This window comes from Carassius gibelio, chromosome B13 (genome assembly GCF_023724105.1).
Source record: "Carassius gibelio isolate Cgi1373 ecotype wild population from Czech Republic chromosome B13, carGib1.2-hapl.c, whole genome shotgun sequence".
NCBI lineage: Eukaryota > Metazoa > Chordata > Actinopteri > Cypriniformes > Cyprinidae > Carassius > Carassius gibelio.
The window spans coordinates 11,999,879-12,023,434 of NC_068408.1; the positions used below are offsets into that span (position 1 = coordinate 11,999,879).

Sequence of the window (23,556 nt, forward strand, 5' to 3'; positions counted from 1 at the left end):
AAAATGTTTTTTTTTCTTTAAGCAGGTATGACATACTATCTTAAATTTTGTAAAGTCAACATTTTATGTAAACATTATATGTTGATTTACATATTTACACACATATTTACATTCACACACTTCCTACTTTCTGTTTATTGAAATTAGCTTTAAATAGACTAATCTATTATAGCTTGTTTTGTTGTAGTACCCATAAATCAGTAGATGAAAATGTCATTTTGTTGCGAATTGCCCTGTAGTATGAATCTATTTGTAAAGAGCTGTGCGGGTTTCACTTGAACAATGGGTATAAAATGGTTTGCTACACCTTTCATTCACAGCAGGCCTTCAGTTTCATTAATCTGTTTCCCAAATGCAACCAGTTCAATGAGGAGCATAAATAGGTGTTTGTATTGAAACCATTTATGAGCGTAATATTTAATACAGCTCAGGTTTGATAAGGTTTCTTATTATGGACCAAAGGAAGCAGGAAAATACCATGTTTTATTTCAACGAAACTTGTAGTGATCAGATAGAAACATGCACCCTGATACTGACACCAAAATGATGTTACATACAAAGCACTGATTGACAGGACAATTGACAGAACACACATGACATCTTTTAGCTGTGTGTGAATATGTCAGTATATAGTGAAACTCAATCCTGAAAGCCCCACAGGGGGTTTCAAGTGGTCATTTTTGACCATGGCTATAGTTGTCACTTGCTGTAGTTTCATACATACATTTATGTATGAATATATGTGACACCTGATTCATATGAAAGAAGATAAGCTGCAGGCAAGCAATTCAAACCTCAACATACCTGACATAGAACATACATCTCTATAAAAGACAGGGTTTTGTCAAGCTTTATATATATGAAACACATAAATATCAGAATAGAACACAGACAATTGTAAGCCTATGCAAAGTAACTTTGTGCCGTTGCGCAAATTCATGCAAATTCAACAAAAGCGGTTTATTTTTCATCAAAGGCCTCTGTAATAATTTTAAAGTTGTAGAGGCTTATTTCATGATAGATAGATAGATAGATAGATAGATAGATAGATAGATAGATAGATAGATAGATAGATAGATAGATAGATAGATAGATAGATAGATAGATAGATAGATTTAATAGGGCATCTACACCGACAAAGGTCTACAGAAGTAATTTTTATCTGTTCCCTGGACTCAAACCCAAGGTCTTGTTATTGCCAGAACCATGCACTGTTTGAGCTAGATAGGAAAGAGACATATTGACTATATATTACTCCTTTTCCTTTCACAAGTACTAAGAGAGAAACATCAATGTTTAAAGGTGATGTTGTAGCATGCGGAGCAGGACAGGGGGCAACAGGGTTGGTTTTTCCCTGCTCTCAGCACTTCCCAGCACTGCATCGCAGTGTCACTTCTGCCACTGATATGCTGCAGTGAAGGCAAATCCTACACTTACCCTGCTTCATTTCACTCTTTCATCTGCAACGAGACTCTGAAAAGTCCCAGATTTCATTACCTTGCACAGCAAGTCACACTCTTCTATGTTTCCCTTTAGTGATTTTAGTGATACTGATATGTTATTTTACCTTTAGTCTCAATTTTTGGCTTTGCTGATTCAAGGTTGCAATTTTTTTCAGAGGTAACTGGACACATGACATATATATATTCTAACATGGTTATAGGAAATCTGCCATATCACATTGATCATATCAGACTGTACACTATAATGTCTGCTCATCAAATAAATAAACAGACACGTAGCCTAGTACAGATTCAAAGCAGCTGTTGTGTATTTTTTGCGGTTTTAGAGCCAGTTTTTTGTGGGACCTAAAAAGAGTCCATTCACCTTTTTAGAAGTCAGTGTACCATCACAGAATGATTTTGGTAAAAAAGGTAAAAAATGAAAGTGACCATACGTCCATACAGGATTTCTAAATTGCCAAAAATGTGAGAGTTTTGGCTTTGTTCTATATATACCCTCTCTCTTGCCCTACTATAATATACATACACGTATGTGCATTGCATTCATTGTTCTCTGTAGATCTCACTTTCTTACACATCAAGATTGGTCGATTACAAAGCCTGCAGGCTATTGGTCGACTACTTTTCAGTCATTACCTTCAGCAAGTATGAAAACAATAGGAAAACAAAGCCGAAACCCGGACATTTGAGGCAATTTTGAAATCCTGGTCAGAACATGACGTACAGACACCCAACACAGGTCTAATTCTTCAAGGGTGCCTCAAACAACAATCTAGTATGTTTTTGTGTTTGAGGTTAAGAAGAACACAGACATATCTGTTTTCTTGAATGCAATGGCCAATCAGAATCCCTCATTGCTAAAAAGTGCTAAATTCTGCTCGCTTGGGAATCCTCTCATTATAACAAAGAGTGGACAGGATGTTAATAAAATATTCATGGTGCAGTGTAGACAGTTTTGTTGATTATAAGGGAACTTTGCAGTGACATTAATACCGAAGTAGAAGTACTCTGAGGTATGACAGAAGCAACAGTTTCAGTTGCAAAAATGAGAAGACTGATACACTATTGCCATGGATGACAGTGGATATTAGGTAATAATCACAGGATGCAACTACTGACCAATCAGAATCGAGTATTTAGAAAGCTATGTAACAATAATATCTAATAATCTATTTTCTCTGGATTAGAGTTTGTTTTTTAAGTTAGAGTTTGTTTTTTTAGATTTAATCCTCAATTCCGCATTGCAAGGTGTCATTTTTCATTGCTTCCTCACCAGTATAAATCTGCACTCGAAATGTCAGCATCTGCGTTCTCTTTCTCTTGACCACACAGCATAATCTTTAAAGTGGCTCAATTAATCTTTGCTGAAGGTGTTAAACAATGCCTTAGCCTAATATTGCCTCCCTCCGTCTATATAGTGGCAGATATGATCTTTGCAGTTTTGCTGACAGTAGGATTTTAGAATTGTTTTAGGGTTAGGTTCCCCCAAAAGGGGGCCAAATTGTAAATGGCATGACATTTTAATAAATTACTCATCTGTGCAATTATGTCACTTAAGGAAAGCTACATCCTCATGGTCCAATAGATAAGTGGCTCGGATCTCTATGTTAGCCTTAACTGTAACTTTACACCTAAACTTGCTGTGCTGCGTATTGGATCTGCATGAAAGAACACCACATCTCAGCAAGAATTATCCAACAACATCAGAGTTTCTCCTGGCCCTCTGGGAACTGGGATCCTTTTCATCCTCCCCTGCAATAAATCAAATCTTAAATGGAACAGCGTTTGGGATGAAGACACACAGAGAGACATTATTTAGATGCAGTGCACATCTATACTGGGTTATGTTCTTGATAGTAACAATCAAACACATTTCTCTATCAATTAAAAAAAAAAACCTCCAGTATTTTGTAGTCATATGATAATGTCATGCCATTTACAGTCGCAATTAGTTCATAGTTCTGGAGATAATAATGGTTTAAAGACTTTAAACGGCAGTGACCACAGACAAAACAGGAGTCTGTCCTCTTTCCTAAAAGCATGGTGTTTCTATGGTTACTGACTACTCAAATCAGTCCAGGGACTGTTCTGGTGCTCCTCCCCTCTCTGTGCTGCCCATTAAATCAGCCCAGTCCATGATTTCATGAAACTGACCATCAACACTGAGCCCACCTGCATCAGTCAAAACACTTGCAGTGTCCTTTAGTCTTCCTGGATTTCATGAGGATTGAAAGGACAGTTATATATAGGTAAAGCTTTCTGAAGCATTAGGGAACAGATACATGCCTGTGTTGTTTGCCATACATAGGCCTAATATTCAGATGTGGAATAGGCTTTATGAATGTGGGATGAAATGGAAGAGTTGATCATCATATTACGAAGGTTGGCAACAACATTCTTAATATTAATGTGCATTTTTGTTTTGTATGTTTATGCATTGTTATTCCAATGTGAAGTCCAAAGAACACGGGTTAATAAGATAATAGCCTTCATTTCGATTTCTGAGCGAAGCTCATGACTGCCCCCTGGTGTGCAACTACAACACCCACTGTTTACTGAAAATACCAATCTATACTACCTTTCAAACGTTTATATATGTGCGTGTACGTGTATATATATATATATATATATATATATATATATATATATATATATATATATATATATATATATAATATTAAATTATTATTTGTTAAATAAATTCTTACTTTTTCGGTAACACTAAATTAGCTTATTAGAATATTCTCCAAATGATCACGTGACACTGAAAAATGGAGTAATGGTTGCTGAGATTTCAGCTTTCAGCAATTTTATTGTTTTTAATCAAATAAATGCAGAGGCTTCTTTCAATAACTAAAAAAAAAAGAAAATAAAAAATGTATGGACATTTATGTCCAAACAGACTTGACCCTAAATACTTCTTTTTCTTCGTTTTTAATTTTCAAAGTCGTTTAATTTTCCCATTTCAAGACAGCCTTTAAGGGCAAACTAAAAGAAACATTGGCTGAATATGTATTTAAATCTCATTGTGCTTACCTCATAAATCAGAAAAAGCTTGTTGTAAAAAGCTTAACATCTCCTCAGAATGTGAAATTAGGCATAATTATGTTTCAACTATTTGTTAAAAAGAACATTTATTCTTATTTCTTTCTTTTTTGGTAACTATGTTACATGACATACACACACAGAAAAATAATAAAATGTTGTACTCAAATGAAAGAACATAAAATATGGAAGAAGAAAAAAATTTCCAAGAACATTTTAGTGGCCAATTGTTCTAAGCACAAATGTCAAGCATTGATGTTTTTCCTTCCTACATTACATTATACAGAGACTTACAGTATACAGTAAGACTGGATCTGGCAAGGCACTTGATTATGCTTTAGAACCCTCCATCTACACTTTGCAAAACACTGTTAAAATTAATGCTTCTAAGGTTCTAAAAATAAATTAAAATGGAAGAAAATAGTATGATACCATTTAATAAATACAAATATTAATTTTCCATCTGCATAAATCTTAAACATTCTTTTAAAAAATCTAACAGGCAAAACAACAGTGAACAATTCACTGAATGCTAAAATGACACCGGTGTAATCATTTGACTTCCTGTGGTCAGATCAAACACTACTAGAAATTTCAGAATTGGCTCAGAAAACCCAAATATGGGTATTGAAAAATGCTTTGAGAAGAAAGGGTCTAAATAAAAAAAGAAAAGCAGTACGCTAGCAGCATTGATTACCATTTAATAGCTGTGTACTTTTCTCTCTACCAGTAAATCATCCAATGCTTTTTAATTTATTACATATTTAAATCCATATATAAAACCATTTCGCAGATGGTAAGATCTTCCGTGAGTTGTGATTTTCCTAAGATTTTGAAGGAGAGATGAGAGGGAACCCATGTGGCACCAGGATGGGCTATCTTTGTTTCTCCTGAACTGGTGCAATGCAATGTCCTATTTTAGCAAAGAGAACAGAACATTTCTGTATATTATCATCTTCAAATGACGTCTGAACAGGACACCACCTGAAACCGAACGAAATCATGAAACACAGTCAATGAATGTCCGCAGATAAACACTAGATAATCCACCGGACAAACAATTCAAATTCAGAACAGGAAAGCAAACTCACATTCTGCTACTCAATGGCCGTGTATCAGAACCTGTATATCTGAAAGTTTCGAGCAGCTGGGTGTTGCCATCTTCTGTGCCCTTTGGTATAAGTCGGTGTCTCCAAAGTAACGTGCCCGATACAACAAGCCTTCCTCTGCAAACAAGAGCACAGATTTAGATGCTAAATTACACTTGCATTATGTGGACAGGCACTGTGAAACACTGCTTTATACATCATCTATAAACATGCATTATTAAGCAGCTTTAATATACGTCACGTACTCTGTTGCTTCTCCTTCCAGCAATTGTTTCTCAGGTTTGAAATATAGTCCTCCTCCACGCTTTGTTCAACATTCTTAAGATTCATCCCCGTGTATTCTTCTGAGAAGTGGTCGCCTACATAGTAAGGCACCTTCAGAGTGGGAGTGTGTCGCCTGATTGTGTGGCCCATGGATCTAAAGCAGGTGCAGTGTTCGATAACGTCAGAGACAGATATTCATCACTTGAGTGAGTGACAGGCATCATGCTTTAACAAGATAAACCTATTTTTGCTTTCAGAACATTTTTCTGTGAGACTGAGGTTTAAGAATATGAAAACAAACAATACTTAGTGTGACAGTTAACTCAAAATGCACAATGGGATAGAGAACATGCTTCATATGACTATCAAACACATGCCGTGGTTAAATAATAGTGTATTTTAATACTATATGAAGTCCACACGATAATTTAAAATGTTGGTCTCACGGTCTGTGGCTGAGGCTGTATGGGGGACTGGAAACCATCATCTGGCTGAGAGCAGAGACTATGATCAGAATGAGTATTGGCATCAGCTGTACAAACAAGGCAAGGCCACCCTGGATGATAAAAAGCATGCATTAATATTAAACAGCACACCATGACATATATTGAAAAAACTATAGTTATATTTCATCAGCCTGAAAACTTCTTTTAAATCCATACCAACTGGCTCAGATAATGCAATTTAAAATATCACAACACAATTTTGATTTGTTCTTTTGACCAGAGAGGACACACAGGGTTTCTGTATGTTACACAAAAGTAAATAAAACACTTTCCAAGACCTTTTTAAGATCAAGTTTTCACAATATGATTATTTCATTGAGCAAAAAAATTGCTTAAGAACATGAAAATGTTTACAATTACCTTCTAATTACAATACACTACACATACAAATGATGTTACTCTTCACAATTTTATCTAGTTTAAATCAAGATACATTTACTTGAGAAGCGAAATAATGTAATAGTGGATGTCTTGTTTTAATAGAAATCGATCTGAAGTGAGAAAATGAACTGAGTTCTTGATTAAAACAAAACAAATATCTGCCAATGGGCTCTGCCAAATTTTGCTCAGAATTTCACCCCATTGACAGATGTGTGTTTTTGTGTTAAACATAAACTCTTAAACACTTAATATTGTTCAATTCACCAGAAAATAAGACTTCAAATATTAAATTAGCAATTTGTATCTTTACGTTTTTTGTAGTGCAAGTGACACTTAACGCCTTGAATATGTGATTTTAAGACCTTTTTTAGGACCTGCAGAAACCCTGTGACACAATCGCATAACATATTTAATAAATGACCATGCTTTTCTTAATTGTAATTTTACCTTAATATCAATGAGAGTTAGCTGAAACAGTATTGAGATCAACTGATCTAATTTAGTTGTCTCTGGAAAATAGTGATCTATGACATTATATCATGTTGAATATCAAAGGTTCTTGTGTAGAATCGTTAATAAGGGACTTGTGGACATATGAATGTTTTTAGATTTGTGGAGTTATAATATTCTAAAGTGAAAAGTAATGTATAAGTTTACATTTTGTGCTATTCCCCTTAACACATCAGCTGATGCATGATCATTCTGCACATGCTACATTTATATGCATATCTTCCCCCACTATAGATGAAGTAAAAAATCAACACAAAACCCCTAATAATCTTGCTTGATGATTGGGCTCTTACTTCTCTCTGTTGTTCTCGTCGTTCATGTCGCTGTTGATGACCAAACCTCATCCTGCCATTGCTGTACACATGCACATTATCTAGAAACATAAAAAAAAAAAAAAAAAAACTGTACAATGACACATTTCACAGTTTTGAATGCATTCAAACACAGCCACTGACAGGTTTCTAAATTCACATTTAAAAAGGTAATCGGCAGGACTCACTGGTAGGAAATCCACCTCCAAAGAACATATTGAAAAGGTCCTCAGGGGAAATATCTGCCTCGAAATTCCTGTGTTGGGTCCTGTGCCTGTGAGTCGGATTGGCTTTTTCTTCACCATAAACATCATACTGCCTTCTTTTCTCAGGGTTACTTAGAACTGCGTAAGCATTACCTATAGCTGTTGAAGACCAGGAAACAAAACAAATGAGATGATCACATGCAAACGCTCTTCATACTGATTGCAGAAATGCTTAATGCACGGGTTCAAGTCATGTATTTTACCTTTAAATGCTTCAGTGGCGCCAGGTGCATGGTTTTTATCTGGATGAAACTTTAGAGCTAGCTTTCGGTAAGATTTTTTCAAATCCTCCTCAGAGGCTTCTTTACTGACTCCAAGAATCTCATAATAGTCTTTACATCTCTTAATTCTGCATCAGGAGAAAGACAGATCACAGTAGAAAAGAGAGAAAGCAGTCAGGCAATGAAACCACTATGAACACATATAAACCAAATGTTCATCTCATAAAAAAATGACCATGTCCAAGACTTTTAGCCAAGCAGTCTGAAACAAATAACAGACCTTTTGACGGCATCCAGTTGCTCTGATGTGTATGGCTTGGCTGATTCTGTGGCACCCTGTCCAGAAGAGTGATCTTCAGTGTTGTGACTTCGGTTTCGTAATCCATCATTTTCTCTAATGTTTTCTTCACTTGTAGAAGGTCCTCCATTCTCAGCAATAGACTTTAGTAAAGCTGAGACAAGAACAATTTCATATAAATAAGAAGCACTGATGCCTGTCTGTCCATCCGTCTATCTAACCATCATCCATCAACCCACTAGATCTTTCTAGAAATGATAATAGTTAAGAGGAAATTCTTATTTTGATTACGTAAGATTACTTACATATAAAACATATATATGAACAAATAGTATAAGTAATATAACCAAGAGCACCAATTATGTGGTTCGACAAAATAGAGTTATATGCTGTTAAGTAAAAATGCTGTTATTTCACAGTCATAATACAGATCGAGATCCCAAGGCCTTTATTACCGTCTAACTACAGACTTCGGTTTTTCCGGTGGCCTTTTAACAGACCTCTTACGATCTCCGCTATACACTTATGTACATTACACGCACATCTCGCCTTGTCGGTGGGAAACAGTCTCTGCGCCTTCTCGAGGAACCGCTTGGCTTTGTCGGGATCGTTCTCTCGCAGCGCTGCGATCGCTATTTCGATGCAGCGCTCCGCTTCGTCCTTGTTTGATTCCATTGCGACGGCGGAACTGATGACTTATCTCTTTCCTGACCGTCCAGACGCAGCCTGATGACGTTTACAACAACGTCAAGAAGTTTTCACTAATGGATAGAACGTCCACTTTGTAGTAAAAAAAAACAACAACAAAAAAAAAACGCTCACTTTGTAGTAACGTAGTTATCAGAGTCCCTCTAGCTTTGGATTTGTTCATCACATTGGGAAACTGCACACCTCATATTTTGTGGCGTTGTCAATATACAGATAAATTATGGTGGGAGGCTTCTAGATGTATAATTCACAAATTGTTGTGGAATTCTCTTTTAGGATATAAGAATGTAATTATTTATTTATTTTATTTGAACCGTAAGAGTATTAAGAAATCAGAAACCTATTTTCCTCCGTGCATGGTACTTAAGGAATTAGAAAATGTATATATGCACAATTAAGGACAGTACAGACAAAAAAGTTTTAAAAATCTATTTAGTACACATAAGATATTGCGAATTAGCAAGGCCTTTCATTATTTTATTAATTTGTTTTTACTTCATTTATTTGGTGGTTTTAGAATAGAATAGAATAGGATTAGCTTTTATTGCCAGGCATATTTACAACATAAACAGGTTTACACACACACTAAATTTAAGAAGTGTTTGATTGATAAGGTTTGATCTAGGTATGAAATGAATGCTTTCCATATACATTTTTATACAATAATTGGGTTTTATTCAATATATATTTAAAATAAATAAATAGGCTACAATTATTTACAATAATTTATTTTTATGACAATTATTTTGTTTATTCTGCTTGTTGGTGAGTCTTGTTTTCCTGAAGGTTTGTACAACATAATTTCTAACATTTATTATTACATCTGTTCGTTGATGATAATAATAATGTAAACATTTTCGATCATATTAACAGTAAAACAAATGAAAAACCAAACCCTTTATACTTCCGGAAACTTGCTGTTGCAGTCTGAAGCAGAGTGCGCGCGCTAGTTGAGGAAGTAGCGTCATTAGAGCGCCATCTCTGTCAAGTTGTTGTGGACACATGGAAAAAAGGCACAAGGAACAATATTTATTTTACCGGACTGTTGACAGTTTAAACGTGTATGTTGTGAGGCAAAATATTTCTAGAGCACTGACGCGATAATTTCATAACTTTTTTTTGTGTGTGTGTGTTAGTTTTTTGAGCGCGTGACCTCAAAAGCTACACGAACGTAGCGTGCCTATAAAACAATGCGCTTATATTTTACCTGGCCACTGCTGAAACAAGCAGTCATTATACCAAAAACATGCTTCAGCTGTTCAATAACCAGCAGCTGTGTTGTCAATACTGGCTTTAAGCCTGTAAAGAGAAGAAAGGAAATGAAACCCAAACTCCCTGCTCACTGGCACACTCTCTCCTGGGAAGAGAGACTGGCTGATACTGTGACTCCTCTGTGGAGAATGAGTTATGAGGAGCAGCTCCAGTGGAAACAAGAGCAGCAGCACAAGATCTTACTTGAGATGACCAAGCAGCTAGCTCAGGATTCAATGCACTCTTTTTCAAATGACTTACGTTTTCCCCTCCTTCCCATAGTAGCCTCACCAGTGAGTGATGGATACCGCAACAAATCAACTTTCTCTGTCAACATAGGGGTTGATGGGAATCCAAAAACTGTTGGATTTTATATCGGCACTGGTAAAGCAGGCAACATTGTCTGTGTCCACGGTGACCATCTCCTGAACATGCCTTCAAAACACAAGATGGTAGCAAGGCACTATGAAGATTTTATACGCCTCTCGCCGCTCAAACCGTGCATTTTACTTCACGATGGTGGTCACTGGAGAGAAATCACGATAAGAACAAATTCTGCCAGTCACACGATGGCCATAGTTTACTTCCATCCCCAAACCCTAACACCTGAGGAGATAGCCGTCCATAAAGCTGCTCTGGTGGAGTACTTCACACAAGGTCCAGGGGCAGTTTGTCAACTAGATTCTCTGTACTTCCAGGAGACCACAATGACCCGTTGCAGTCATGAACAATCCCCCTATCAGCTTCTGCACGGACAGCCCCATTTCTTTGAGGAGGTGCTTGGCTTCAGGTTCCGCATTTCTGCTGATTCTTTCTTCCAGGTGAATCGGGGAGCAGCGGAAGCTTTGTACAAGACCATAGCAGAGCTGAATCGGGCTTGTGTTGGAGGCACTCTGCTGGATGTCTGCTGTGGTACAGGAGCTATTGGCATTTTGTTATCGCCACAGATGGAGAGAGTCATTGGCATCGAGCTCATTGAGCAGGCGGTTGAGGACGCCAAGTTTAATGCAGCACTAAATGGAGTTCATAACTGTGAATTTCTCTCAGGCAAAGCGGAAGTTGTTCTACCAAATCTGATGGCCACTTTGAATTCTGAAAGTGGTCTGACAGCTGTTGTGAATCCGTCCAGGGCTGGCCTACATTATCGAGTTGTCAGAGCCTTGAGGAACCAACCAGCCATAAGAAGGCTTGTCTATATTTCATGCAAACCTGATGGGGAGGCAATGAGAAACTTTAAAGGCCTGTGCAGTTCAGACTATGAGAGGAAGATCATTGGAGAAGCCTTCAGACCAACTGTTGCCGTCCCTGTGGACCTGTTTCCACACACTCCTCACTGTGAACTAGTGCTTGTGTTTGAGCGATAGTAGTTGTTTTGGAATTCATTCTGATAAATGACTTTTTATTTATGCCATTAAATGTCAATGGAAATTTTTCAGTACAGTTTCTCTTTTGTCAAATATTTAATTCAGTTAAAAAAAAAACTAAAATAAACGGTAACGGTATTTGATTAGTTTATTTTGGATAGTTGACAATGAAACATTTCATATTTCCATTTAGTTTTAATTTGCTGTGCTAAAATAACAAACTAAAATAAAAATTGTATAGATGTTAAGAAATTAATAAGATGACAAAACACAACAAAATTACTTAAGCTGAAATTAAATTGAAAAAAAAATACAAATTATTCAAAATGTTTTTTTTCTTCTTTTTACAAGAACATGCTATTTTATCTTAGTTAAACAATATACTAGCATCTCAATTACTTTAACACATTTGTAAACCCATATGTTTTGTTTGATTCTATTACAGATCCCTTACTTTAATCACAAGAGGGTGCTATTGCGTCATCCCTCTATATTCTGCAGTGTTGCATAGATGTGGTGCAGTTAGATATTTTCAAATGTGAACGCTTAATGATGAATCGGTCTTCAGGAACTTGTTTTAAGGAATCGGTCTGGTTTTCTTGATCATACAACTTCACAAATTTTGTATGTATAGATAAATACACTGGCTTTTCTGAGCAAGCTGGTTATGAAAATATAACCGATTTCTTAAGCATTAACAACAAGTTCACATTTGAAAATATGAATCCACCACAGAATAAACACATGATGAACACAAGTATAATTTCCATATATGGTCTTTCTGTTTAAGTTTGGACACAAAACCACCATCATAGGCTTCAGTATGACACAGTTACATGTGCCTGAGAAGGGCTGATCATTTGGATGAAGCAAGTTTACAACAAATCACCTACAGAACTAGGCAAAAACTTTATAGTTAGTGCACCGACTGAGCAACCATTAAGTAAATGCTTCTTGACCAGTGTTAAAACACTGAGCCATTTAGTGTAACACAAAACCGTGACGAGTGTACAAAAACAATGCAATTCAATTACTATAATGTGTGCAGCAGTACATTTTGAAATTGGACATACAGTCTATGGGAAATTATAGTAACTAATTCCTATTTGAAGAACTACAGATTTGATGTCATTTTAGTACATAAGGAAGATGGCTTATGTTCTCCAGTAATCCAATGCTACCATTTTAGACCTAGATAGTAACAAAATAACCTTATTCTTGGAAAATATTGAAAGGTTTGCATTTGTATTTATAGCATTATAAAACTCACTATACCACTAACACACATATACATCCATATATATATATATATATATATACATCCATATATATATATATATATATATATATATATATATATATATATATATATATATATATATATATATATATACATACACACACACACACAGATATATTTATATGTGCTGAAAAAGTATTACACTGAAACGTGTAAGCAAACCGTGTATAACAAACATTTATTCAGGAAATATGGGCTCGAATAGCAAAGACCTGCATTTTCTAATTTACACATGAAAAAAACAAAAAACAACAACAACAACAACAAAAAAACAGCTTTGTAGAGATGTTATCTGATCTGTATCGGAGTGTCGGCTATCAAACAGCAGAGTAGGCTACATGGCATCCACAACATACGCATCAGATAAGGCAACCAATGAAACTGGTAGGGCTAAACGGCATCCTCTCAGCCTCGCCCAATTGTATCATTTTAAACGAAATCAGAGGCTTAGACACGCAAAAAAAATTAATCACTCGACGGGGGAATCTGCCTGCTAGCATCAAGCAAATTGCGACAATTCTTTATGGTTGCATCGCAAACAAGGTAAGCGCGTGCCTTTATTGAGTCAGAAGTCACACCCGGTTTGTGCAGAATGTAATGTATTCATTGAATGAGGGCTTTGTCTTTAATAATAATGACGATGACTGAAATGACAGATGGCATTTCTTTGCCGTCGGTCGTGAAAATATAATCGAATCGTTCTCTTTACAGGAGATAATAACGAGCAAGAAAGAAATGGCTGAAACGACGACAGAGGATGTTTATGATGATGCTTACGAGGAGAAACCGGGCCCGAGTCCTCCAGTGAAAATCGTATGGAGAAACGTTATATTAATGTCTCTTTTGCACCTAGGAGCTCTTTATGGTCTGATGATTCTTCCATCTGTCTCATCTTTAACGCTGATATGGAGTGAGTAACGTTATGTTACTGTTAATTCTGATTATATGAACTGACGTTTGTTTTTACTGCGTTTTTATTGTTATGTCCTAATATAAATGTATAACGAGACTGGATAATGTTGTATTGTCTGCAACTACATGTTTTGTGTACATAGTGGTGTATACCTGAAAGCCATACAGATAGGCTATCTTAACAGAAAATGACTTTGGTAGAAGTTGAAGTCACCGTTTAGAATTTTACTTAAGTAAAAGTCATTGTACTTAAGTACGAAATAAATAAATAAACTTAAACATACTTAAGCATTGAAAGTAAAAGTACAAGTAGCCTAAATGCAAAATAGAAATGAAGCAAATAAATATAGGCCTATATATATATATATATATATGTGTGTGTGTGTGTGTGTGTGTGTGTGTGTGTGTGTGTGTGTGTGTTCATTTTCATCAACCGATTCGTTCAAAAGGCTGATTCAATCAATAATTAAACACTGTACATTGCTCAGAGATGCAAAACAGTGCTTTGTGATCTTTGTTTGGAACTATTTTAGTTGGCAAAATTGAGCAAAAACAAGCAATTACCTCTAAAAAGTAAGTCACATTGCTTTACTGAACTTGCATAAAATTATTATTACATGTATTATCACTCTTTGTGTGATAGATTAAGTGAACTATATCAAATTATATAAATAGAAAACGCATTCAGAAGCATTTTGAGTTTTAAAAGACTAATAAATATACGTGTTGTATGTGTGATTTTGGTGACATATGGCTGAAATATAAAAAACTCAAGTGAAGTACAGATACTCCCAAAAGTATTATTACTTTGTTACAATACAGCACTAGATAGATCGATAGACACATGCACATACATTATTTTAGAATATAGGCTATATTTATAAGCCTAAACCATCCCCACCATAACCCTCATTTTATTTGGACTCAAAAAAGTAAATATAGTAAACATTTACTTCAAGTCATTAGTGGATTTTATATATCAAATTAAACAGGAAAACCTGCTGATTTGTATTATATCAGTTTTGTCTTTTAACATCCATGGCATGAATATGAATCAAACTAGAAATCAGACATGGCATTTAACTTTCTTAGCTCAAAATATATTTTTCCTCTTCTTTTTTTTATTTTTTTTTCTTTAATAATTTTTTTTTTTTTTACTAACTTACAACTTTTATGATTTAACCTCTATCGCTCATGTGCAGTATAATTGGTTTTACTCAGCAAAACTCCCCAGTTTCCCTTTCTTGTTTTGCAGGCATTTCATCTCATAAGTGTGGTGGTGTTCTTCTCTTACAGATTATGTATTCTCAGATATGCTAAATTATTGTCACATTTTTATCCAAAAGTGAAAATATGTCAAGGCCAGCTAAATTTCTCAGCTAAATTTGTTATGTAGACCAATGCTAAAAGTGTTTTGTAAGCATGCGTGTGTGTAATAGCGAGTCCAGTGAATAATTTGAAATCCTACCAAAATCTATAACTGTGCTCCACTGTTGTGTACATTTTTGGCATTACAGTGCTGCATAATATTGCACCCTGTTGAACAAAGAACAATTGCTGTTGAAATAGGCTCTCCATTGTAAATTGAGCTGAGTCATAACAATGTGCCCTTCTTCACAGTCTGTGGCCTGGTATCCCACATACCTTGCAGCCTTGTCTGACAACACATAGGGAGAAATTTTGTCCTCTCATAGAGCAAATCAAGGGTGCACACACTGTTACACAGTATAGAAGCTGTGTGTAGTTCAGACTAATTAGTTTTTAAACATTCTGTTCTATTTTCTCTATTAATGTTACAGCGGGAGTGTGTTTCATGCTAAGCGCTCTAGGAATAACCGCCGGCGCCCATCGCCTTTGGAGCCACAGGTCCTACAAAGCATCATTGCCACTACGAATGTTCCTAGCAATTGGAAACTCCATGGCTTTTCAGGTAAAAAATTATTAAGTGGATGAAACAATTTTCCACATTAAATAATGCTGTAAACTTGAATGCATCTCGTAGTGGTTAAAGAAGGGCATAGTCGTTAAAGATCTGAGATAATAGGTTCAAACCGAGCAATGAACAAAGCAACCTTAAACAAAGCAATTAACCCCAGGATGTCCACCTGGGATTGTCCCTGTAATAGTGTAGTGTTAGACACTTTGCATAAAAGTATCTGTCAAATGACTGCTTACACTTGTTATATGTGCATATATATATATATATATATTTTTTATACTATGTCTTAATTTTGCAGTTCCCTTTCTGTTGGTTACTATGAGTTATGTCGTGAAGACATAAGGGGTTTATTTGAGAGCCCCAATCCGCTCTGACTTTCAGAGAAAACGCCAATTAATTTTCTGTGTTTTTTTTGTATACCTGAGCCATTCACCATGCATAAAAGGTATAAATATGCAACAGGTGCATCCACTCATTCAGAATTTTGCTTCGGAGCCAAGTGGGTGAATGATTTCTTCTCCACAAAGCGTTTCTGATCTGACTGGAAGCAAGAAGCTGTTCCTGGTTGGCGTGACGGCACAAACAGCGGTGTCCCAGTTGATTCAGCTATTCCCATGGGTGCTTCAACTAAAAGAGCATGGAGTCATCGTCCGTGTCTCCTGTCCAAAGCCTGTAAGCTGACGGCTGCCCTCATGACACTAGCAAAAGGACTTTGCCCAGTAGTTCTTTGCAGTGCAGAGACAGACCGAGGCAATCCAGCACATTTTGCCCCAGCCTGATCTTCCAGCTGCCACAGCTCAGCTGCGGGCCAAGGCTCAGCCCGCTTGTCAGCAAGGGGACCCCCCTGCGTCCTCAAGAGCGCCTCCACCCCATCCTGAGACACTGTTGAGGCCGGTGCATCACCACCTCTGGACAGTGGCGCTCCCTGTGTCTCGAAGTCCTCTTAAAATATGACAAAGCGGCCCTGACTTGGGCAACTCAGGAAGCTGCTCTTTCCAGGAGCAGTACCCACAGTTTCGAAAAAAAAGAGCTGTTTCATTTTTCTCCATGTTATCAGGCACATGGTTTGACATTGAGCGATGTGCTGCCTCCTTACTCTCGCCCATGGTGCCCCCTATTGCCAGCAGCCAAGAGATTGCGGAATCCTCCTGTGATGAGCCAGGACGCAATGCCTTCTGTACCATCGAGCATGACTTCCCACTGCTGCACCACCACAAATTTGTCGATTATCCCTTTGGTGCCACTCGCATGGAGCTTGAAAGCATGGCTCGCACTGCCCAACACATGGCTCACTCGGACAGTTCAACTTGGCTACGTGATTTAGTTTGCCAGGTGACCCCCCCAGGTTCAGCAGCATTCTCAAGACTTAGGTGGCAGGTCAAGTTTTGTCTTGAAGAAGGAAGCAATCGAGCCTATCCCTCCAGTCAAGATTAAGTCAGGGTTTTGCAGCCCTTACTTAATTTTGCACAAGAAAGGCAGTTGCTTTTGGCCAATCCTGGATCTGTGTGTCTTGAATTGGGCCTTTCACAATCTCTGATTTAAGGTGTTGATTGATCAAAGATTGAGATCATCAAATGCATCCAGCCCCAGGATTGGTTTACAGCGGTCGACCTGAAGGACGCTTAGTTTCATGTCTGGATTCTTCCTAGACACAGGCCGTTCCTACGGTTTGCATTCAAGGGTCCCCTTCGGGCAGTCCCTGTCCCCCCGTATCTTTACAAAGGTCATGCAGGGCGCCCTTTCTCCATTATGGGTAGTGTGCATCAGGATCCTCAATTACCTTGATGACTGGTTCATCAAGACTGGTCACGAGATCAGTTGCTCGATCACAGGGACCCGGTGCTATGGCACCTCAGCCAAAGAGCAAACTCTCCCACATGTAAAAGAGGTCTTTTCTTGCTATAGAGTTAGACTCAGTGATTATGCATCTCAACTGTCTTCAGACGCCTGAAGTTCCTTCAGAGGCCGGAATGTGGTATCGCTGAAAATATCACGAGGCTTCTGGGGCATATGGCATTCTCAGCCGCAGTTACGCCACTCCAATTGCTTTATATGAGACCACTTCAGCACTGGTTATGCTCCCGAGCCCCTGGACAGACCTTGCCTTTCTTTAGACCAGGGTTCCCTTAGAACAAGTGTCCCGGCATGCCATTGTCACTACAGATGCCTCCAGTACGGGTTGGGGCACTACATGCAACGGGCAGGCAGCCTTGGTGCTCGGGGCACATCAATTGCCTAGATCTGTTGGCAATGCATCTGGCTTTGCGGGAGTTCCGACCATTGCTGCAAGACAAGCACTTGTTGGTCCACACACACTACACTGCGGCTGTCTCGTACATCAACTGGCAGGGTGGTCTACTATCATGTTGCATGTCACATTGTAAACATGATCAGTCAGGCTATAGCTCCTTCGACAATCTCATTGTCAGGTTCCTGAGGGGTACCAGAAGATTCAATTCTTGTAGGCCACCCCTGGTGCCCTTCTGGGATCTCTCTACTTTCCTGGCTGGCCTTCAGAGGGATCCCTTTGAGTCCCTGGATTACGTTGAGCCTAAGTTCTTGTCTGGTAAGACAGCTCTCCTTCCATCCAGAGGGTCAGCGAGTGAAAAGTGTGTTCTTGTGTTCAGGCCAGACTACTCCTACATTGTCCTGAAACCCCAGCCTGGATGGTTCCAACCATGACCTTTCGCAATCATGTGGTAAACCTGCAGGCATATATTTGGACCGTACCGGGAGCTTCAGAAGCTCTGAGCAGCTCTTTGTCTGCTACGGAGGTCAGCAGAAAGGAAAGGCTGTCTCCAAGCAGAGGTTGGAGGAGGCATATCCAGCCTTGGTGTTTCTGTGTGCCTCAAAAGTGTTGCGCATATATGTGGACCGCACCAGAAGCTTCAGAAGCTCTGAGCAGCTCTTTGTCTGCTACAGAGGTCAGCAGGAAGGGAAGGCTGTCACCAAGCAGAGGATGTCACATTGGATAGAAGATGTTATCGCCTACCATTCCCAAGGCAAGCCATGCCCCCTGGGGGTGAGTGCTCACTCTTCCTATGCACTGGCGCACGGCACCTCTCTGGCAGACATCTGTAGAGCTGTGGGTTCGGTGACACCAAACACCTTTACGAGAATTTACAGTCACTGCGTTGAGTCGTTTTCTTCCCGTGTGTTGGGTAACAGGTAAGTGGCAGGAATAGCCGGCCAGTGTCACGCTTGCTGCGCCATTCCCCCTCACCCAGGAATGCAAGTGCCTTTTCCTCCTCCAGTAAGCAGTCTGACGTCAGGCCCGGTGATTCCTTGCAGGCGATCCCCTATGTGTATTCTTCCATGGAATGGATTCTCTCTCTGTGAACTGTGTATTCCCTTTGAGAGACCGCTCTGTCAGCTTCTGCTGGCAGCCGTTCCTCCCTACTCCTAGGTAGGACCTGCCTCAGAGACCATTCCATAGTACTGCCCCAGTACTGTGTACATATCAGTGTCTCCACGTTACCTTCCTATGAGCAGGATGTGTTCTCCGTAGTGCCCTTCTCTAAAAGGCTCGCTTCCCCTTTGTTACTGCAAAGCTAGACAGGAGACGTGTGAAGCACCTTTCATGGTGGTCAAAATCCCATCTCTTATGAAAAAAATTCTGTCATAGGAACAGCAGCTTGGCTATCTTCAGCAGCTCACCTTTTGGTTCATGTAGGAGCCAAGGTTAGCGAATTTGTGCTGGGACATTGGGAAGGTTAGAACCTTTGCGTAGCATTTATCTGACATGGGGCTGCTTGTCAACATTTGCATTGTTACAGGGTTGTGATGGGCTTCAGGTTGTGGCACTTTCCATGGACAACATAACTCGTAGTGACCAACAAAAGTGAACGTCTTGGTAACATATAACCCAGAGATATTATGTCCCCATGCCACAACCTCCGACCATCGCTGCTTGCCATGGACAAGTTCTTGGCTCCTCAGCGTAAAACTTAATGAGTGGATCCACCTGTCGCCTATTTATACCAGTATGCACGGGGAGTGGCTCAAGTATGCAAAATCCATTTGTCGAAAGTCAGAGTGGATTTGGGCTCTCAAGGAAATGTTGTCACAACATAACATCTCCATTAGGGAACGAGAGTTACGTACGTAACCAAGATGTTTCTAGTTCACTTTTCACTCTCTTGTACTCAACATAGAGTATGACAGATATAATATATAATTACAATAATAATGAATATATATCTTTTTAGAATGATATCTATGAGTGGGCCAGAGACCATCGTGTCCATCACAAGTTTTCAGAGACTCAGGCAGACCCACACAATGCCCGCAGAGGATTCTTCTTCGCTCACATCGGCTGGCTGCTGGTCCGCAAACACCCAGAAGTTATTGAGAAAGGACGCAAACTGGAGCTCGCTGATCTAAAAGCAGATGGGGTTGTAATGTTTCAGAGGAGGTCAGTGAGAAATTGTGGTATTTCATACTCAGCTTTGTAAAAAAAAATGTAATTAATTTAATTAATACTTTTATTATGTAACGATGCATCAAATAGATTAAAATGACAGTAAAGACATTCATATCGTTACAACATATTTAAGTTTCAAATAAATACTGATATTTTGAGCTTTCTTTTCATCAAATAATCCTAAAGAAAATCCAATTTTCCCTGAAAATATTATGCAGCACAAGATTTTTCAGTATTGATAATAATAAGAAATGGTTCTTTAGCACCACATGAGAATAATTTCTGAAAGATCATGTGACACTGAAGACTTGAGTAATGGTTGCTGTAAATTCAGACTTGCCATCACAGGAATGAGACATAAAAAAGGATTAATTATTACATTAGAAAACAAATATTACAATAGAAAACTGTTGTCATTACACCATTGTGACCCCGCCATTGGAAGCTACCATCTGAACCAGGCCTTATATTTAGCACTAGCTACTTTGGAATAATCAATATCCCTTCCTTTGAATGACATCCAACACAAGTCCTGAGCTTTTTGATAAGAGTTTAAGAACATGTTTTATTGCTGGAACAGATAATAGGAGAATAGCTGGTTAGTCAGCATTTCAAACTGCATGTTGTGCTCCAACTAAGGTTTAACAACCAATGTTAATTCAGAAAATCTATGATATGCATAGAAGAACATGTGAAAAACAAGTGTGAAGCAGTGATAAAAAGGCTATTGAAATTGTTGTTTTTAATCTTTAATTTCTCTGTCCATAGGCATTACAAGTTATCTGTGGTGGTGATGTGCTTTCTCATTCCCACGTTTGTACCTTGGTTCTTTTGGGACGAGAGCCTTTTGATCAGTTACTTAGTTCCTTGTGTGTTGAGATACACTGTGTCCCTTAATGCGACCTGGCTGGTCAACAGTGCAGCTCACATGTGGGGAATGAGGCCTTATGACCACAACATCAATCCCAGAGAGAACAAGTTTGTTGCCTTCAGTGCCATCGGTAAGAACAGTGTCTTTTCTTTTACAGATTAATGTTAATTCAATTTTGTTGGAAAATATATATATATATATATATTTTAGTTCGCACATTTATTTATTGACATATATTTAAAAATACAAAAGCATTTATTTTGTTTAAAGTTTCTGTTTACATTTTCATTTTCAGGATTATTGATGAATAGAAAGTTTAAAATAACTACATTTATTTGAAATGAACATAATTTGGTATGTACTGATTGGAAACATGTGTTTAATTTTAGGTGAAGGATTTCACAATTATCATCACACATTCCCCCATGATTACGCTGCAAGTGAGTTTGGCAGTCAGCTGAATTTGACCAAGGCGTTTATAGATCTCATGTGCTTTTTTGGATTGGCCAAGGATTGCAGGAGGGTAAATCATGAGACCATCATGGCCCGCGTCCAACGCACTGGTGATGGCAGCCACAAAAGTGGTTAATTTGTTTAGTACATATGACAAAAAAATAAAATAAAACAAACAAAAAAAAAATTATAAGGCAACATATACAAAAGCATTTGCAGCATTTCTTAGTGTGCAATGAAGATTGATCTATATACACTCTCATATGAAATAAGAAACTAGAGTGTGTTGGACTAATGTGTTCTTAAGAATTCTTTCCTTTTCATGTCATGTATTGGACTGTGGGAGATTATTTTCAGAGATGGTAAAGGCCATGGATTAGGAGGATATTTATGTCTCAGTCTGCCTCAAGAGACAAGAGATGGTACTTCAATAGTTAAACTGCCATGTGCCTCATTACAGCCTTCTCCCATGAATAGGTTGACCCATGTTTTCTCTGGCTAAGCAGTTACTGTTATGATTTTAAAACATCCTTCCAGCGAGCTGTACAAGCTGTAAAATTAAGAGGACATGCTATTTATATACTGCCACAATATTATATTTTCTTAGATGATTAAAGCTGATTTCCATTTGAAACTGAAATAAATTTAACAACCACCAAAATAGTTTTTTATAGGTCAGTATATGTAGTCAAATAAGACTGTTCCATAGAAAAGTCCATGGAAAGATTGTTCTCAATTGAGCTTAAATGTCGACTTATATGGTTAGTTCTGGTAAGAATAGGTTTATAAAAATATAAATTATTTAATCTAATTTATTTCTATTGTACATGCCAATGCAAATTTCCTCAGATCAGTGATGCTTGTAATGAGGAATTCCCTCAAGTAAAATGAGCAATTTATCAGAAAGTTTATTTCTTAATCATTATTTTCCATGTTGCATCGTGCATTTATCTGGTTTTCATTCTTGTGGTCCCATAAAATGACCTATTAAATGACCAGGTAAACCTATATGGTGAACTCTTTTCTAATTAAAAATATATTAGTATGAAAGGTCTATTTCAAGTATTATGAAAGGATATTTAACCAAAAAAAAAAAACATTTTGAAAGAAATGTATCTGTTAGAATAAAAGCATTAAGGTCTACACTTATTCTAGCAGATTTATTATAGGACATTTATTTGTCCTTATGATGTAATCCGAGGATTGGAATATTTAAATGTCTTTATCAGATAGAATTGTGCCCTTTGCCTTATAAAATAGGCCTATATATTCAAATTTTGGGTTAGACTCAAAATTGAAAATACAAAGATGATGTATAACATCAGAAAAAATATTTCAAACTTATGAAGTTTTAAGTCATTCAGGGCGAGCTGTTTTCTTAGCTCTTCTGTGACTAATGAATGACCATGTGTAGCTCCCTACATATATATTTTTTTCTCATAAATGTTTATAGGTTGATAGTGGAATGCGTTTTTCAAATGTAAAAAATTCCAAATGCTTTATATATTTAAAACATACACCCGTTTTTAAGAAGAAACACAAACTGACACTGTTTTACAGCTTCATTATTTATACTGTGTTGACCTTTGATGTCTGGGAGCCTTAATGGGCACATTTTCAAGGAATGTTGTTTCATGTACCATAAACCAAAATTTCTCAATGTGGAATTGTACCGACTTGTACCGTGAGTTTTGTTATGAATCAATTTTAATCTTTTCTTAACTGAATAAAATGTGTGTATATCTGAAAATGTAGTCTCAGATAACTTTCTTTTGTAGACCACAGATTATATTCATATAATCATGAGTGAGTGAGACCACCATGTCAGTTTATTAAGCAAAAATGAAAACGGTTTACTCCGTGCTATTTATCCGATAATGTGCGTTCACCCCTGCGCGATATAGCGGTGCATGATTTTAGTAAAAAAAAAAAAATTGTTTAATGATTTTAAATTTTATGTC

General features: G+C 37.6%; 3 protein-coding genes across 3 annotated transcripts; 2 read left to right on the forward strand and 1 right to left on the reverse strand.

The window, feature by feature from the left end:
* Positions 1–4,235: 4,235 nt before the first annotated feature.
* dnajb12a (DnaJ heat shock protein family (Hsp40) member B12a) lies at positions 4,236–9,101 on the reverse strand. The gene is made up of 9 exons (XM_052573468.1): positions 8,917–9,101; positions 8,357–8,528; positions 8,059–8,204; positions 7,778–7,954; positions 7,572–7,651; positions 6,328–6,437; positions 5,863–6,035; positions 5,600–5,734; positions 4,236–5,492 (listed from the first exon to the last, which is right to left on the reverse strand). Exons 1-8 carry the CDS (start codon positions 9,047–9,049, stop codon positions 5,610–5,612), a joined length of 1,116 nt encoding a protein of 371 aa, XP_052429428.1. The 5' UTR covers positions 9,050–9,101; the 3' UTR covers positions 4,236–5,492; positions 5,600–5,609.
* A 934-nt stretch (positions 9,102–10,035) lies between these two features.
* trmt2b (tRNA methyltransferase 2 homolog B) lies at positions 10,036–11,768 on the forward strand. The gene has a single exon (XM_052571943.1). The coding sequence runs from the start codon at positions 10,273–10,275 to the stop codon at positions 11,695–11,697; it is 1,425 nt and encodes a 474-aa protein (XP_052427903.1). The 5' UTR covers positions 10,036–10,272; the 3' UTR covers positions 11,698–11,768.
* Positions 11,769–13,315: 1,547 nt separating this feature from the next.
* On the forward strand, positions 13,316–23,345 carry scdb (stearoyl-CoA desaturase b). Its single transcript, XM_052571940.1, has 6 exons — positions 13,316–13,540; positions 13,709–13,907; positions 15,709–15,839; positions 20,057–20,262; positions 21,040–21,272; positions 21,532–23,345. The coding sequence occupies exons 1-6, from the start codon at positions 13,373–13,375 to the stop codon at positions 21,729–21,731; spliced, it is 1,137 nt and encodes a 378-aa protein (XP_052427900.1). The 5' UTR covers positions 13,316–13,372; the 3' UTR covers positions 21,732–23,345.
* Positions 23,346–23,556: the final 211 nt, after the last annotated feature.

What these genes read in the sequence shown, in the direction of transcription:
- dnajb12a (XM_052573468.1), bottom strand. Translation starts at nt 9,049, where the DNA reads ATGGAATCAAACAAGGACGAAGCGGAGCGCTGCATCGAAATAGCGATC. An exon ending in TGGAGGTGGATTTCCTACCA is followed by an intron (nt 7,652 to 7,777) that starts GTGAGTCCTGCC and finishes TTATGTTTCTAG; the next exon opens with ATAATGTGCATGTGTACAGC. An exon ending in GACGAGAACAACAGAGAGAA is followed by an intron (nt 6,438 to 7,571) that starts GTAAGAGCCCAA and finishes TTTATCATCCAG; the next exon opens with GGTGGCCTTGCCTTGTTTGT.
- scdb (XM_052571940.1), top strand. Translation starts at nt 13,373, where the DNA reads ATGAAACTGGTAGGGCTAAACGGCATCCTCTCAGCCTCGCCCAATTGT. An exon ending in ATGGTTGCATCGCAAACAAG is followed by an intron (nt 13,541 to 13,708) that starts GTAAGCGCGTGC and finishes TTCTCTTTACAG; the next exon opens with GAGATAATAACGAGCAAGAA. An exon ending in ATCTTTAACGCTGATATGGA is followed by an intron (nt 13,908 to 15,708) that starts GTGAGTAACGTT and finishes TTAATGTTACAG; the next exon opens with CGGGAGTGTGTTTCATGCTA.
- trmt2b (XM_052571943.1), top strand. Translation starts at nt 10,273, where the DNA reads ATGCGCTTATATTTTACCTGGCCACTGCTGAAACAAGCAGTCATTATA.